The 18,010-nt window shown below is 40.9% G+C and overlaps 2 protein-coding genes across 4 annotated transcripts in view; one reads left to right on the top strand and one right to left on the bottom strand.

Moving 5' to 3' along the window:
* Positions 1-9,164, top strand: part of LOC108920576 (beta-galactoside alpha-2,6-sialyltransferase 2-like) — a 20,741-nt gene extending 11,577 nt beyond the window's left edge. For all 3 annotated transcript variants that reach the window (XM_018729435.2, XM_018729437.2, XM_018729436.2), the window contains exons 5-6: positions 1,556-1,730; positions 7,784-9,164. In XM_018729435.2, coding sequence (XP_018584951.1) covers positions 1,556-1,730; positions 7,784-8,031 — 423 coding nt within the window. In that variant the 3' untranslated portion in view covers positions 8,032-9,164. The remainder of the gene's footprint in view (positions 1-1,555; positions 1,731-7,783) is intronic.
* LOC108920578 (pinopsin-like) lies at positions 6,694-18,010 on the bottom strand. Its single transcript, XM_018729438.2, has 4 exons — positions 17,622-18,010; positions 12,050-12,375; positions 10,535-10,768; positions 6,694-7,619 (listed from the first exon to the last, which is right to left on the bottom strand). Exons 1-4 carry the CDS (start codon positions 17,989-17,991, stop codon positions 7,344-7,346), a joined length of 1,206 nt encoding a protein of 401 aa, XP_018584954.2. The 5' UTR covers positions 17,992-18,010; the 3' UTR covers positions 6,694-7,343.

Genomic DNA, 18,010 nt, shown 5'->3' with positions numbered 1-18,010 from the left:
ATTTAAAACATTACACTGTACTTCATGTAATATATGTATCATTTAACAGCATTGTGAGCAAGTATGGGTCATTCACTGGGTAAAGTGCGATTTCTAACTGTAACTTGTACTGAAATGAACCTTATTTGCAAAGACCTGAGCACACATGTTCATGTGTATTTCCCCATGACTGCGGTTTCCTTTTTTAATGTGACTCACTGCCAAATCTACCATGGCACAAATACACTTATTCCATCCTGAATGACCTAAAAAGTGTTTACTGTGGTAATGAGAATGCTGTTTATTCTTCATGCAGCTCTTCTTAAGAAACACTTGGGCAGTGATTTTATATTGTCGTAATGCTTATGCTGTAATCTATGCTAAGTAGTGTATTAAGCAGTAATGAAAAGAATAACTTGAACAATAGAGAGGAAATAGCAGTGCAATTCAAATATGGAATTCCCAGATTTCTTTCTGTATATTATAGAAATGACTCATCTTTATCTCAAGACAAGTTTATCATATAACCCATGGTGAGAGAGCAATCGTGTGACTGTTCATTAAATATCTCACACTGCTGATATGTGTCATGGCTGGTTTCGGAAGGAAGTGGCGGACTCAAGTGCGGAGTGGAATTCGTGCTTTATTCAGGGAAATTCGACAGACTTTGTCACAGGACAGGCAAGAAGTCTTCGAGGTGCAAACGTCGTTACAGGGACAATCCAAAAGGCAAGGTTGGTACACAGGCAAGGGGTCGATGATCATAAGGAGGTACGAGGACTAAGGACTAGGGTTACGGGACAGAGAAAGGACTCCGGGATCAGGGAGGAGTAGAGGTAAGGAGGTCGCAAGCTACAAGGCTGAACAAGGTCTTTTATGCATCAGTCTGTGCCGCGCCCCAGGTGTTCCGCGTTGGCACGTGTTATAATTTGTGAAGTCGGTAAAAAGTATGTTTTGAGCAACTGCAGAGTATGCAGCCTCTACAGTTTACTTTTTGGCATTATGGCACTGTTATTTTTTCCACACGGGGTTTTCTTTCCAGTTCAGTTCTGTTTTGTTGTCACATATACGTGTATACATTTATATACAGAACCTATTCATAAAGTTTATTTTCTGTGCAATGTTGGAAAGATGAATGATGACACGGAAATAAAGTTTTATTAGAGACCTTATGTTTACAGTAGCTCTGGTGGGTCGAGTCCCGGTTGCGGTGCCTTGTGATGGACTAGTGCCCCATCATGGGTGTGTCCCCTCCCCCTCCAGCCTTACGCCCTAAATTGCCGGGTTAGGCTCCGGCTCCCTACGACCCCACTCAGGACAAGCGGTTTCAGTCAGTGTGTGTGTGTGTGTGTGTGTTTACAGTATCAGTGAATAAGTAGTATGGAGCACACAAGACACATATTCATCAGTACTAAATTTTCAGATAATTTTTTTGGTACGAAACTCTCTCATAAGAACCCTTCATGTGTACAGACATGTACATGTAATGTGTCTCTGTGTATTGGCTCAGCTCAGTTTTAGCCACGGTCCATTCTGCACAGACCGTATTCATAAACACTTTCTGTACTCTCTGTAGTGGTATACAAATCCGGATTACAACTTGTTTGGGCCATATAAAGAGCACCGCAAGAGTCATGCTGAGCAGCCCTTCTACATACTCCACCCCAGCTTCATCTGGGAGCTGTGGGACATCATACAAGGTAACACAGATGAGGACATCCAGCCGGATCCTCCTTCATCTGGCTTCATTGGTGAGTAATGATTTAATGTCGAGTGTACAAAGCATAACCTCAATTCTTAAAATTCTTCTCCAGTTAACACAGTTTCATTGTCTGATCAGAAGCACATCACATGTATACACGGTAATTTTGCCGACACTAGAACTTGCATTGACGTTGAGATGGAGAAAACAGCTCTGGCAGCAGCAACTGAAAATTAGTTAGCTTTTACTACCTTGGTCACTGTCTCTGTTCCATATGCTTGATTCAACATTTCAAGTCTCTGGTCTACTTTTCCTGAGCTGTACACAAAATTCAGTTGCACATCTATGTCTCGCATTTGGAGAAACATCACTCATGGCTGTAACGGGGATTAAACTGTTGACCGCGACAGCTCAAGAACTAAACTAGTCCTACTACTAGTGTACAGCCACAAGGCCTTCACCTTGACTCCCCCCACTGTCACGCAGCCACTTGTATACATGGGACAGGTGCAGTACATAGTCAGTCAGAATTTTTCAGTCAGCCCTTGGATAAAGATTTAACTCAAGATCAGAGGAATAATTTGTGACATGGCTCTTCTAGCCCATGAATCTCTGCGTTCAGAATACCCACAGTTCAGGATCCAAAACCATGGATATTCTGAGCAGAGCTGTGTAATTATACCTCTTTCTGTTTTTTCATTCCATGCTTACTTGCTGAACTCACCCAGTTAGCCCTCTGGTTACCATTTTTAAAAATCTACCAGCTGTCACTAATGGATGAAATTGATTCAAGTTTTATTATTGTTTTTTTCAATATGTTTATAGCATGTAGCCGATGTCTTGAATATGCCCCTCGGTTTATTTTGCATGTTATACGCATGTCACACAGTCCTTCATCACTGCTCCACTTAAGACTTTAAATGAATGTTACAGTTTGTCATGAAATTTGCACACTGCTAGTGGAAAATCCATCACACCTACTTCTGACACACGTCTTCACACGCAACATAGCACATTATGGAAACTGCTAACGTAAGCGTCCACTGAAAATTGCGTCAGAGCTTTTCTGGTCAGCACCTGTCAGTGTAGCATATACTATACTTACTTTTTTATTTCTCGCCGCCTTCTTCTTCGAAAAGTTTTGTTTAGCCCAGTAGATAATGCCAAGATCAAATGGAATACATAAGAAAAACTTGATCCACACACTTCTCTCATTTTGTCTGTTTTCGAAATTTCTTCTTTTATAAACATTGACAGCAAAAATTACAGTATACAGTACTGTGCAAAAGTCTTAGGCACTTAGGTGTTTCACAAAAATATTTGTTTTAGATGCTTATTTAATGTCTTCTGCATTGGCGTCAATGGGAAATAGCATATTTTAGATTTCCAAGTATCCTTTTTGCCAAAAGTTACAGTATTACAGTAAGGATTTTGTATGTCGTTAAAGAAAGAAAGTATATATGTAGACATAATGAAAGCACTTGTCCCAAGCGGGATCACAGCGAACCGGAGCCTATCCCAGCAACACAGGGCACAAGGCTGGAGGGGGAGGGTTCACACCCAGGACGGGACGCCAGTCCATCTCAAGGCGCCCCAAGCAAGGCTCGAACCCCAGACCTGCTGAGCCAAGCAGTTGTTGACAATGGATGGTTACTAAGCTTTGTAGGAAGTTCATTAATTAAGAGCATTGTTTTTGGAAGCATTCTCACTTTACAGCTTTTTTCCCCAAGTGATTAAAACTTTTGGACAGTACTGTGTATACATATAGAGCTTATCTAATAGTAATTGACAGTAATGTTTTATTGTAATGATTAGTCTATAACCTTGACAATCCTTACTTTTTATGTAAGTATTCTACTGTAGTTTAAACTGCTTTTAGTTTAGTCCTTTTTGTTTGTATTTTTTGCTGTATTGTTATTGACTCATACACACATTTGGAATTTATTCAGTCCCACACATGATTTTCTACTTTAGACTTCTTAGTAATCACACACGCGGCGAGCCAAAGCCTAACCCGGCAGCACAGGGTGTGGGACTGGAGGCGGGAGGGGACACACGCAGGACAGGACACCAGACCGTCACAAGGCACCCCACGCAGGACTCAGACCCCAGATCCACCAAAGAGCATGACCCAGTGAAACTCACTACACCACCGCACCCTCCTCTTAGTAAACAGCTCTGACGCTTTCGTAAACAGCCTTTGGATTTTTATGTGTAGTGGGAGTCCTTTTTATAAAATGTTCAAGGCTAAGGCACATCAATAGGTACTATACAGAGTGTGTATCGGAATAGAGGGAGCAGAAGATGTGCTCTGCTATCAATTTCCCTAAACAATGCCTATCTTACAAGTGTTCTGGGATACTGATCCTACCACTCATGCCCCCTGACAAAAGGAGATCATCATACTGCTTTTTAGTGGCTGTCATATAGCGTGTGAGTGACAGAGAGAGTGTTCCATGTGTACAATGACTGACCCATTGTAAGTAGTGTATCTAGCAGTGTAAGTGACCACGGTGAATAAGGTGTGGGCTGATAACACTACATAGAGTTTGTTGGAAGTCGCTTTGGAGAAAAGCCTCTGCTGAATAAATAAATGTAAATGTATGTAAATGCCATGCACACACCCATTTTTTCTCATGGCCAGTTTACCTTTCAGTTGCTATTCAATTCTTTTACTCTCTACAGGCCAGTCTTGGACAATGTGAGTTATTTTTTTTTTAATATTTTTTTTTTAGTATTTATGATTGTAAAAATTTTTACAGTCATAGTGAATTTTCGCTAGGGGGGTGCGGTGGCGCAGTGGGTTGGACCGGGTTCTGCTCTCTGGTGGGTCTGGGGTTCGAGTCCCGCTTGGGGTGCCTTGCGACGGACTGGCGTCCCGTCCTGGGTGTGTCCCCTCCCCCTCCGGCCTTATGCCCTGTGTTGCCGGGTAGGCTCTGGTTCCCTGTGACCCTGTATGGGACAAGTGGTTCAGAAAGTGTGTGTGTGTGTGTAGTGAATTTTCTTGTCACCTTTGTGGTCAGACTTGCATTTCATCACATCAAAGAAACCATATTAGATCTACCTGTACAATGGCTATTCTCAGCACTTTCCATTAAATGCACACTGATCTGGTACCTCCTGTTCTTTAGGGGTTCTGCTGTCAAAAAGCAAATCCTAGTGCCACTAAGTCCTAAGACATGAAGGACCCAGTGCTGAGTTTACTCTGGTGCATAATATCGACAAAAAGTTTAAAATTTCCTCGGGCCTTCAGTGCACAGGAGCAGGCGCTGCTTATTTATTACAAAAACTGCTTTGGCGGTTCAGTCAGTACTTTTAATACTTTACTGTGCTCCAATCTATGGTTGCCCTGTGGCCTCTGATATGACACTCTAATTATTAAGTAAGTACATAAATATTTAGTGTCTGGGTACATAGCAGCTCAGATTGAAGAGAAAGATTACGTGTTTCAGATGTTGGAACAAGTATGAGAAGGAGGTTACACAGATAACTGCAGAAGGTCCTTGACACTATAGTGTATACTGGCAGGATGTCAAGTGCACATTAGGATGTGGTGTCTATAGAAGGGATGTTCAAATTATATTATACTAAATTTAAGTTAATTTAATTAATTTTTGGAGAGGGTGCGGTGGCGCAGTGGGTTGGACTGGGTCCTGCTCTCCAGTGGGTCTGGGGTTCGAGTCCCGCTTGGGGTGCCTTGCGATGGACTAGCATCCCGTCCTAGGTGTGTCCCCTTTCCCTCCGGCCTTATGCCCTGTGTTGCTGGGTTAGGCTCTGGTTCCCTGTGACCCCGTATGGGACAAGTGGTTCAGAAAGTGTGTATGTTAATTAATTTAATGGAGTGTTTTTCTCATCAGAGTGAGACAAAGAGCTGAATAAAGTTGTAATTTAAATATAGTTATGGAAAATAATACAAAATTACAGATACAACATATATATTTAACAATAGATTAAACTGGCTGGCAACAGTGGAGAGGAAAACAAAAAGCTCCCAAAATGCATCTCAGTTTTATCTGCTAAGTAGCTTTATGATGCAGCTAGGATGGTTTGAGTAACAAAAACAGTTTGGTTTCTAAAGAGTGAGATGAAATCATGTGTGAAATCTGGAGAACAACTTTAAGATCTTTTCCAAACCACTGACAGGTTGTCAAGGTTTGTTGAGGAAAAGAGTAACAAGCTTACTGAACAAGGAACAAACTTTAGTGAACCTGCACGAATATTAGGTTCTCTACTATGATTGCACATTGTAAGACCTTTTAAGATTTTTATTAATTTTGAGCTACATGAAAATTAAAATTAATGTCAATCACATGATGACAATGGAAATGTATCATTTTCATACTCCTACTCAGTATCGACTGTTGTTTACCTCATCTCATAAACATATGCATTGCTCATGATCTTATTGATCACCAACACTCAAACACCAGACAAGGGATGTAGAAACCATGGAATTGAACTGAATGAAGGCAGCCCCACACCCTCTGTTCTGTTTGACTGCGCTTTACTTACCTTTGTTGTCATGGGTAAATACATTCAGTCTCATGTAAACAAAAATTTTAGGTGAGTGAAGATGAGTTTTTTTTTTTTTTTTTTTTTTTTAAATTTTACTTAAGTTTTATTTTGAGGTTTGTAAATGTGCCTAAGGATATGTGGTTTTGTGGTGGTGTGGGAGGCAGAGTACAACGACAGCAACTTCGGCTTGTAGCTCTTTCAGAAGGGCAATAAAACTTACAATAATGTGGATTACACTGTGATGGACTGGGGTTATGTTCAGGGACTATCTCTCTTAGCCTTACGTCCAGTGATACCAGGGTAGACTGAAGACCGCTGCAAATCTGACCAGGACAAGCAAGAGTGAGTGACTCAGTGAGTGTAATATGGATGTTGAATAACTTTTCATTCAGTGCTCTACCCGTTACACTCTTTAATAAAATGTTGTAGAATCTTTTAAAGAGATTGACTTTTTCCATTTTGAATTTGTTACATTTACATAGATTTCTGCACAAGCATCTGCTACTTTTGCACAGTGCATTTGATAAAATTACACAAATTAAAATATTTATGCAGGTACTGGAATGTAAAAAGTCAAGATTATATATTTTCTCTTTGTATCATGATACATAATTTGCAATTAGTGCACATCATTATACAGTATTAGACGTTTATTCTTCATTACATTAATGGTAGCACAAAAGTGAAGTGGGGCATCCATCCAACAAATTTAACACTGAAAAAACATCGACAGTCCACAATTCTTTTATAAGCAAGCATCTGAGTACTTTTAATGCTGATTTTGCTTTGTGCACTGAATAACAAGGACCCATGGATGGGTTTGAAAGTTGCTGGTGAGGTGTAGCTCATCACTGTACTCTGTACATAATTAGCAGCTACTGCAGGGGAGCTTAAACAATAACATTTCATGATAAATTTGGCCATCATAACATCCAGGACAACACGAATCTTAAATCCGCATCAGTCCAGCAAATTAGTAGGTACCAACAAAAAACACTGTTAATCTCTCATTTTGAAAAACATCTGACAAACATCAAGCTAATGCAGATTTTTTCATGTGCACACTTGCACTGCATAATAAGGATGACCCAGAGATGAGTATGAAGGTTGCTGGTGAAGTAGTGCAGTGCATCGCTGCATGGTTGCATTAACTGGGCAGAACTGCCGTACTGCAAGAAGCATATGGGACAGCAGGTGGGGGCATCCTCAGGTGGCACGTTTCAGGGGGGTTGCTACTCTCTGCCCTGGGCATGGAGCATTCCAGATGGTGTACCTCCCTGGGCACCTGCACAGCACACGCCACTGTGTTACTGCAGGTCTTGCGGTTGAGACGGATGACTGTGGTCTTGGACGGCATGGAAGACTGGCCATTGTCAGTGCTCCTTTGCTTGCAGTGAAAGAGGATCAGTAAACACCTGTAAAACTGGAGCATGAAACCCAGCGCCTTTAGTATAGACTCTGAATTGGCATCCTCAAAACATGCAAATAAATATTCACACTCCTGATATGTACATTTTTACACTATGCAATTCAGCTGCTTGTGTTTGCCAAAGAACAGCCAATTTATTTTATGATTCTTTATTGCAGGCATTATCCTGATGATGATTCTGTGCAAGGAAGTCCATGTATACGAGTACATTCCCTCAGTGAGGCAGACGGACCTCTGCCACTACTATGAACAATACCGTGACGACGCATGCACCCTTGGGGCCTATCACCCTTTGCTGTACGAGAAGATGCTGATCCAGCGCCTGAATATCGGCTCAGAGGATGACCTCAGGACAAAGGGCAAAGCCACGTTGCCTGGGTTCAGCACAATGGACTGTGGGGCCTGACCAAGGCGTGTAGAATCTGAAGAGTTCAGACCGCGGTAGAAAAACCACTCCTGTGTCCTTAAAGACACATTGTGTAGCAGAAGAATCTGAAACCTAAACCTCATCCCACCCTTTACAAACAATATTTTGGACAAAAAAATCTAATAGGATTTAATCAATTCATGTGCAAATCTAAAGAAACACTAATAGAGAAAATAAGAGATCAGTGGCTATAAGACTGGTATGAAGACGTTTGACGTCTGCTTTGGAAGTGAACTTTTAAACCTCTGCGAAGGGGCCTTTTTAATCCCAGGTGTCCTTTTTTTGTGTAAGTGGACTTAGGAATGGGATTTTTTGTGTAGGGGTTAGGGATGACAAGGTATGGTAAACTGTATGGATGCAGTCTTTACATAAACATTTTAGTATGTAGTGGTGATTTACCAGATACAGTAGCATGTGTCCAGGTTTGTGGTGCAAGAACATCGTGGCTCTTTTAAACACAAGGATGGTCATGCCTTACTTCTACAGCCTTTAAAAACTGGTACCTGGGAGGCCTTGTGGATTTTAAGCATTTCTCTTGCTAAGTATTAAAAATCCTGCTCGCAAGCTCTCAAAACCTAATTAGTAAGTTACACAGTGATTGGAACTGGATTTGAAACAAGATGTCTGCAAAAGCGCATGCAGTTCTCAGAATAGAGATTCATGTATATATTGATTACGAGTTTACTTTTGAACCAGAACATTTTAGACTACAGGTTCCTGGTTCAAGCACCATTGCTTTAGTAAAATAATGATTTTACTACCAAATGATTTTTTTCATACTCAGTTAACAATTAGTAATTGTATTTTACAATATAAAAAACATGCAGCAGTGGTTTTGAAACATTGCAGAGAAACAATAAGTAAATTACTATTATGCAGTTTTAGCTTGTAAACACATATGTATTCAGAATAACATTTTATATTTCTGCAATGAACTGGCACCCCATCCAGGGTCGAGATTGCTTAAAGTCCTATGCTTCCAGGACAGGCCTTGGACCACAGCACCCCGGTTTTAGGGGGGAGAAGGAAAAAATGCAAATTAGCTGCATTTACAATTCATTGGTTGTTTACCTTTAAATTAACACACACACACACACACACACACACACACACACACACACACACACACACACACACACACAGTCTGAAACCGCTTGTCCCAAGCAGGGTTGCGACAAACCGGAGCCTAGCCTGGCAACACAGGGCACAAGGCTGGAGAGGGAGGGGACGCACCCAGGACGCCAGTCCGTCACAAGACACCCCAAGCAGGACTTGAACCCCAGACCTACCAGAGAGGGGGACTGCGCCACCATGACACCACACCCCGCCTTTAAATTATCTGAATGCTAAAACTTTTTTCTAGTTGCATGGAGAAAATAAAAGGTGTCACATGGTTTTTTGTAGGTGATTCAAGTTAATCTGAACACAGTGTAAATGAGCTAGTTTATAAGAAATTGCAAGGCAGTGGTTTAAAAATTCTAATTTCTTTTATAGGTATATAAAACTATATACACACACACACACACACACACACACACACACACACACACATTTTCTGAACCGCTTGTCCCATACGGGGTCGCGGGGAACCGGAGCCTATCCGGCAACGCAGGGCATAGGGCCAGAGGGGGAGGGGACACACCCAGGACGGGACGCCAGTCCGCCGCAAGGCACCCCAAGTAGGACTCAAACCCCAGACCCACTAGAGAGCAGGACCTGGTCCAACCCACTGCGCCACCGCGCCCCCTCTATAAAATTATAATACTATTATAATATTGTAAAAATATAATATTTTTAAAGTGAGGTGAAGTTGGTGGGCTAGTAGGAGGTATTGAAACAAATGCAAATAAGATTTAGTAAATGGCAGCTATAAAACTTTTGAATTTATTTGTAGCTTCTGAAGCATTCCTATGGTTTTTAATAACATCGGTTACAATTTATGACAGATTTTTTTTCTGTGGTGGATTATATCAGTTTGTCACAAAACTATGTTGCTAGAATTTCAATAAAAATCAAATTATACCCCCCAGTCATTTATTTAAATCATTTGATTAATCATTTCCTTTTTGTGGTTGGCACAGTTCCACTGCAGGTAGTACAGGTGCCTCACAGCATGAAAGCTTTGCATGCGGATGTGGGTGTGAAATTGTCTTTGTGCAAAGTTTGTGTATTTTCCCCGTGGGTTTTAGTTGGGTGTGGAGTGTGATTTTCCTGTGATGTCTTGACATCCCTTCCCATCATGGTGTACCCTGCCTTCAGCCATATGCTTTTGGGATAGGCTCCAGACCATCATGACCCTGCACTGGATAACTGCTTGTCTAATACTTAAAACTGAAGGAATGGTTTTCAGATTTGTGATTTCTCACACCATAATTTGCTAAAACAGAAACATGCTCCCAATACATGAAAAAAGTAAGCATTTAAGATGTAAAAAAACACACCTTCCAAAAATGGTCAGGAAGTCTGAAGGACCCACTTTTACCTGTTTGTTCATAAGGATGTAGATAAGTGGGTTGATGACGGTGCTGCTCTTTGCCAGAATGGAGGGCACCACACTGGCAATAGGTGGGATGATTCCTGGCCGCCCAAATGTTGCCATCATAGCCACCACACCGTAAGGCATCCAGCAGAGCAAGTAGCACACGACCGTGGTGATTACCATGAACAGGATGTGGTACTCCCTCCGCCGAGCTGCTGTTTTCCGGATCTTTCCAACCTGTGATGGAAAACAAAATAATTAAAAACACAGTTTTTTTTAACTACTATTTTTAATGACAACATACTGATAGAATCAGTAAACCAAGAAAATATAAATAAATAAAAATGCAAGTAAATGTAGCACAAGGGATAAAGGTTAGAACAGCTTGCAGCAGTAGGTATGTAAGAAGTTAAAGGAAAGAAACAAAAAAAAAAAACTTCAAAGTTTCATGAGGATTATGATGCACATTGAATACCAGCATTTCTCGTGGAAGTAATTTAGTCAGTTAAGTCAACCACACATTTATGAAAGGAGCTTCCACAACAGATAATGGGACGGGAATATTTCCTACCAAATGTACAAGAAGAACCAATGCGCATTTTGTTATTAAAATAACATTTCAGTTGTGATTTAACTGGGGTATAGGAGACGTCAAAATCTTTGTTAATAAGTGAACATTCGAATGATCACATTCCGGTAAGCTTGTATCCTGTCACATTTCCAGAACAAATGTCTCGAGGTGAAGGAAGCAGTCCTGCGTTTAATACACCATTGACTTGACTCCAACAAAATCCTGTGAAAGCAGACTGGCATAAGGTAAATTTTGTAAATGACCTAAAAAATTTTCTTTCTCGATATTAACAGAGCTATAAACAGAAAATACTTTTAGCACATACAGAAATCCAGTCATCATTTCTGAAAGTCAAGTAAAGGTCATGCTCCACTGTCCCCCTCAATGAATCAGAAGAACAAATTACAGTGTTTCATAATGGATTATAATACATGTAGAGATCCTATTCCTAGACCTCTCCAGAGAAATTAGTTGTTTCTTCACTTTGGTTAGTTCTCTCTGGTCAGTTCACTGTATTTTTAGGTTTAAATGAAAAGTCTTAATAGTAGATATTTACTGAAATCACAGTTAAATATGCAAACATTATTTCGAAGATGCTTAAAGCTTAGCACTGTTTCATCTACCACCACGAGATATAAACATGTCGTCAGTGCAAGTATTTCAGAATTGTTCTTTTTCTCACCCTTGCAACTACTTGAGTACTAGAAGAACAAATACCCTTCTAAAGCACTTACCTCGTTGTCTGGGAATTCCACTACCAATTGTCTAAAATAATCTATAAAGCTCTGGGACTTTAACTACAATCACTTAAAATGAAAGATGCTCAGTTTCTGTCTCCATGCAGGCACGTGTGTTTGAAGGGACAGGGGACACAAGTTCCCCCGAACTACTTTCAGACTGACGTGGTGGAGAAAAGCCTATGGAGTGTGGCAATGTAGAACATTCACCTGCTTGACAGCGTACAGTAGCCTCCCGTAGCAGTACACCATGACCAGAACGGGCAATACCAGGCAGAAGATGAAGAGGCAGATGATATAGGAGTGAGACTGTGTCGTTCGTGCCGTCCAGGTCACAGAGCAGCTCGTCCCTGCTCCTTCCAGGCCATAACTGCTCCAGCCCAGCAATGGGGGCACAGTCCAGAACAGTGAGTAGAGCCATGACCCTCCCACTGCCAGCAGAGGCTTTCGGTACTCTTGAGCCCGCTTGTTGTAGACGGTTAAGGTGCTGTAGCGGTCATACGAGAGCACGGCCAGGGAGATTAGTGACACGATTCCTGTAAAAAGAGCAGAAACATCAAACATTATAGCAGCAATTTCACTTCTGTACAAAAAACTTACTTATCTCTCAAAAGGAAAATTATTTTAAACTTTCTGTACATAAGCATAGGCACTGGTACTTTCAACTACAATAATCAGTTATATGTATATATTTATATACAATATAAGTTCCACAGATGTCAAAAAGGGTGAAACAGAGATCTATTGCCTAAACAACAACACACACACACACACACGCAGTCTGAAACTGCTCACCCCAAGCAGCAGTGAGCCAGAGCCTAACCTGGCAACACAGGGCGCAAGGGGACACACCCAGGACGGGACACCAGTCCATTGCAAGGCACCCCAAGCGGGACTCAAACTCCAGACCCGCCAGAGAGCAGGCACAGGCCAAACTCGCTGTGCCACCACACCCCCAACAACAACAACACAAGCATGTTTAATAATTTGTCCGATCATTGCCGCTTTTTTTGTCTTTGGCAGTAAAAATGATATTATAAATTATTATTATTATATTTTAATACCAGCATGCACAACTTTGAAATCTCATAATACACATCAGAAAGACTCATTTTAAAATGTCACTCTCAGATGCACACACAATACCTTTACTGCAATTAAAATATGAATAATTACAATATGAGTACTAAAGCCCACATGTATCAGCTTTTGATCTTTAATTTTTGGTACTGGATTAGCAACTGGGCTGCAGTTCTGCTACTCCTAACAAGTTCATTGTGTATTTTACATGGAAATTTAAAAATAATATTTCCCCCCAGTGAGCACACTTCCAATAGCTGACCAGACATCAAAAAGCAGAAATTTTTGTGCATAGTCTCAGTGGATGGGTGAGAGGGCTGACATTCCGATGTTGTTTTTTCTATCATGCTATAGCGCAGACAGTTTTTCAAGTTTTCTAGGTCTATTCTGACCTCCAAAATGATGACACATATATATATATATATATATATATATATATATATACACTACATTCACACCATAAAGCTTCATTATCTTTTCTGATTCAATCTATACAAATTTTGTCTTGTAAAATTCAGTAGATAAAGAGCTGAATAGTTTTCTCTCTTGGAGGTGGAAGATGAAAAAAGACATACTCAACTCAAAGCAAAATGTGCAAAAAAAAAATAAAGCTGGAAAAATTTGACATGACATGTTAGTTAGGTAGGGATCATACAGTACTTGACATGGAGAAGCAGGTAATCTAGTGGTCGAGGACACGGCTGCATGTGGTAACCCTGATACCTGTTCAAGTCAGGAGGGGCTCTGCAAGGTATTTGATTTGACTCATTCCAAAAAACTATGCAGCTCTATAAATTAGTGATGTTGGGAAAAAGTGATAAAAGTTGAGCAAAGAAATAACAACGAGAGAAACGTTTAATGGCACATCCTCCATTTCCACAGAAAAGCCACTAAACTATTACATTATTTATGCATTTCCATTATTTCTCAGCACATTACACTGCTGGAAGTCTGCTTTTTTGGAGTGAAAAAATAACATAAAACCATTTTAGTATGTACACAAACTAGTCATGATTTTGTAAACACATATTCCTAAAAACGAAGAAGATCTTAAAGGGTTGTTGTGTCTTCAACAATGTACTGCTCAGTTGCCAAAAAACAGCAGATGCAACGCAGGTCCACTGATCATGGAAACTGCTAAACTACTTAATACAAGAAGGAAGCATGTCAAAAATCATGACTGCACATTCCAAGAATGGACAACCTGAACTGAAAAAGAGGAGGAGTGGTAAAAAATTACCACTGACAGGGATAGATAGACAGTTAATTAGACAATTGCTTAAAAATCACAAAACAGCAGCCTTGAAAGTGAATAGAGTATAATAATGAACGAGCACCTTACAAAGGCATTTTAGTCAATGATGTACATTCAGTGACACAAACATTGATTTCACAGGATTTTTCAACATTCAAGCAAGATTTCCCTTCATGTAGACGGTTAAATGGAGTAGTTATTTCACGAAAATTAGACTGAAGTCCAACACTTTGCCTGTTCATGACATCCTTGAACCTTTTTGTGCAGTAGATTTTCACCTCTGTCATTCTTCACAGAGCTGGAGTTCCAGTTGTTTTTATTGTCATTCCTCTATATAGCTTGCATAGAGTGGGACGAAAAGTCGTTTCTCCGGAGACCATGGTGCAACACAGAACAGAGTACAAGACAGTAAATAAATAGACAGGACAGGACGTGGACGCAGACACGGGCTGTGAACTGTAGGCAGTTTGTAGCGTACGGATTCATGCTGGGTTAGCTGTTTGACCGTGCCAGGTGAGCGTTGGGAGGCAGTAGGGTGTTGAGTACTCTGACTGCCTCAGGGAAGAAACTGTTGCAGAGTCCTTCATTCCTGAGGAATTTTGCATCCTCCCAGGACATACAAAATTTAAAGAGTTATATAAGCTGTTATCCTGCTCCATCTGATTCCATCCTATTATTTGTAATTTTAACCTTTATATTGCTTTCATAGCCGATCATTTTTTAAAAAATGACTGGCATACCTTATAATTTTAAATTTTTCATTTGTAAGGAATAGCAGGAAACAAAAGAGTTGCTCTTAATGCACTTATCAGTCCTAATCTCTCAGGCAAATATACATTATATTAGGAACGGACTCAATCACTGAAAAAAGTTCATACGGTGAAGTTCATAACACAAAAAAACACATAAAACTTTCCAACTACACCAGCATTGGAACAACTTTCTCTGAAGCACAGCAATGAAATGCAGTAGCTGTTTCCATATTAAAAAAATTTGTGGACATGTCATCATTCTACTGACAATGATTTTTTTTTAATAATGTAATAACATATTTACCTTAAATATGTGAATTTACCTGGTAATCCTGTTGGGAGCCACACTTTCCATGAGAAAGCCAGAATTACGCAATCAATATAAATTTTTCACTAGCACTAACAAAATACAAATAGGCCTCACATAATAAGCAAGCACACTCTTCTTATAGAACAATATGTTCTAGTCTTTAGAGTCTTACCGTGCATTCCCTAGACAGCTTTTTAAATTCCTATTATTTCAGATATAGAACTTTTCAGCAATCAGTAAAATCACTGTAAATGACACAATTTGGCATTATTATTATTATTATTATTATTATTATTATTATCATCAGTAACTGAAATAGGTATTTAACTGACACCTGGATACCAGGGACTCAGACCAGGGAACATGTGCAAAGCCTGTTTGTGGGAATAGTGTAAATACAAACTTCTGAGTAGTGGAGATGCATATTATGGTCTGATGAGAGATTGTTATCATACGTTTATACACATATGGAAACAACTAAAGGAACTCTACACCTCCAAAGGGCTGGATACCAACAAGAAAACTGCCTGATTGTTCCATAATGGGGCAGGACACATTTTGTCTCTGATTATAACTCTCTTATAGTGAAGGTGCCCCCCTGCATTAAACTGATTCTTTATTCATAAAGAATTTATAAGGCAGATGGTTCAGAAATTCAAAAAAAAAAAAAAAACCCATGGCACTTAGAAGAAACCTTACAACAGAAAAAGACAAATTGAATGAAGCAGGAAATTTTGAAGATGTAGTTAAAACATTTTAAAAGGTCAAAACTGAACTTCCAGAGACAAAAACAGCAGAAATATCAGCTGCAAGAATTGTGGGGAAACCTTGTATTATCATCTTTACTTGTTCAGTTCAACTGATGACATCCATGCACACACGGCACTGTAATCATTGTTTGGTAATTGTACCAATGATCACTGCTGCAAAGCCATATCTCCTCTTTCATCTTGCACACCATCCCACCTCATCACACCTTGAGGTGAGCTGTGCCAATTTATGTGATCTGTAGGAAGTTACCGCCTGACCTGCAGCAAAAGCCTGGCAAGGATGGTCCTTCAATTGTTATATACTTCAGTTCCATATCTGGGACTTCCTGAAGTAGGACTATCTGAAATATTCCAACCCTGAACAACCCTGTCTAAACTGGACTGCCAGCAAGGCAACTGACCAAGACCATGAAGTCCAGTCTGCTCAGTGGCTCAAAGGTGGACTAAGTTACTATTTCATTTTTACCTGTACATTTACCTGCATCAAATAAATGAGGTAGTGGTTACAGCTACTGCCTCCTGATCCAAAAGTTACAGGTTCACTCTCCAGCTGTAGTGCTCTGAGCAAGGTGCTTGCCCTAAATTGTTCCAGTAAAATTACCCAGCTGTATAAATGGATGAATAATTGAAACTTTAACATTATAAGTGGCTTTGGAGAAAAACGTCAGCTGACTGAATAAATGTAAATGAATATCTTGTATCAGCTTCGCTGCTGAACACAAGAACTTATTTTACTCCAAAAATGGTATGACCTGCCAACAAAATCCTCTTCACAAGTACAGAAGGTGAATTTTGCTGGGTGTGGCAGAGCGACACAACAGGATCAGCAAATTTATAAGCAATTAAATTCTGATAACGGTAATGAATCCTACCTAGGAGGCCATTTTCAGTAAGGTTATTTTACAGGAATTCTTTTCTTTCCTGCTTTTCTTTATGTTTTTTCTTTGTGGTGAGGCAACGTTTTTAGAGGAATCAGTGCAGTGAATCGATAAAATTTTAAGGTGAATTTAATTTTTGTGTCGCAAACTTACCCGTTCGATAGAGCAGTTTAATGCAATAAATAGCGTTTCGGGTAAAGTAACAATGTGATGTATGGCATTTCTTTCACAGGTAATGGGTTTTGTTAGACTAAAGTACCCGCAAGAACATGTTCGTTAAGGCTGAAAACATTGTTGCGATACTTTCTTAGACTTACTGTCTTACACTTGAATGATGCTGCAAGGCAAAAGTGACGGAAAGAATCGGAGCCTCATCAGGGCCAAGAGCTGTTGTAAATTTTATTGTTAGTATTCCTTTTTAGTTGATCTCATCTTTGTCCAGAGCGGCTTGCACCGTTACTTTCGTGTAATAAGCGGCTTACAGCCATTTGCGCATGCCATGCGTACAGCAGGTTACCCGTACTGTAGCATCCCAACGCAAATGCCAAGTTGAACAAGCCAGGGCACCAGACTCTGCCAGAGAGAGAGCAGGAATGGGACTGGAACGCAGCACCGTCCGATTCCAACAAGTCGGTCCTAACCACTCTGCCCCCTACCGCAGGCGGCGGCTTCGTAGCATCCAAGGGGATGGGATGGGATGGGATGGGATGGGATGGGATGGAATGAGAGGGACTCACCGAAGCAGGAGTTGACGAAGCCGTACCACATGCAGCCGTGGCGGCCCACGAGCCAGCGGCCCCGCACACTCGCCGCGAAGCTCAGCGTGGTCCCGCACACGCACACGAGCATGTCGCTCACGCTGATGTTGAGCAGCAGCATGTTCACCGGGGTGCGCAGCGTCTTGAACTTGCAGAAGAGCACGAGCACCACCAGGTTGTTGAGGAAGCCGAAGAGCATGATGGAGCCCAGGAAGACGGAGACCACGGTGTGCCCGGTCCGAGAGAGGCTCTCCGGCGCTCTGTCGCTCCACTCGGGCTCCAGCGGGGCGATCGGCTCCTCGGCGCTCGCGTTCGCGCTCAGGTTCGCGTTCGGGGACTCGGAGAACATGCCGGTGCGGTGCGGTGCG

Source organism: Scleropages formosus, chromosome 14 (assembly GCF_900964775.1).
Source record: "Scleropages formosus chromosome 14, fSclFor1.1, whole genome shotgun sequence".
Lineage (NCBI taxonomy): Eukaryota > Metazoa > Chordata > Actinopteri > Osteoglossiformes > Osteoglossidae > Scleropages > Scleropages formosus.
This window is presented reverse-complemented; position numbering and strand designations above follow the sequence as displayed.

Excerpts from the sequence above, each read along its gene's own strand:
- LOC108920578 (XM_018729438.2), bottom strand. The coding sequence starts at position 17,991 with ATGTTCTCCGAGTCCCCGAACGCGAACCTGAGCGCGAACGCGAGCGCC. Across the intron at positions 12,376-17,621 it reads CTTCGTCAACTCCTGCTTCG|GAATCGTGTCACTAATCTCC; the intron begins GTGAGTCCCTCT and ends CTCTTTTTACAG. Across the intron at positions 10,769-12,049 it reads TACTGTACGCTGTCAAGCAG|GTTGGAAAGATCCGGAAAAC; the intron begins GTGAATGTTCTA and ends TTTCCATCACAG.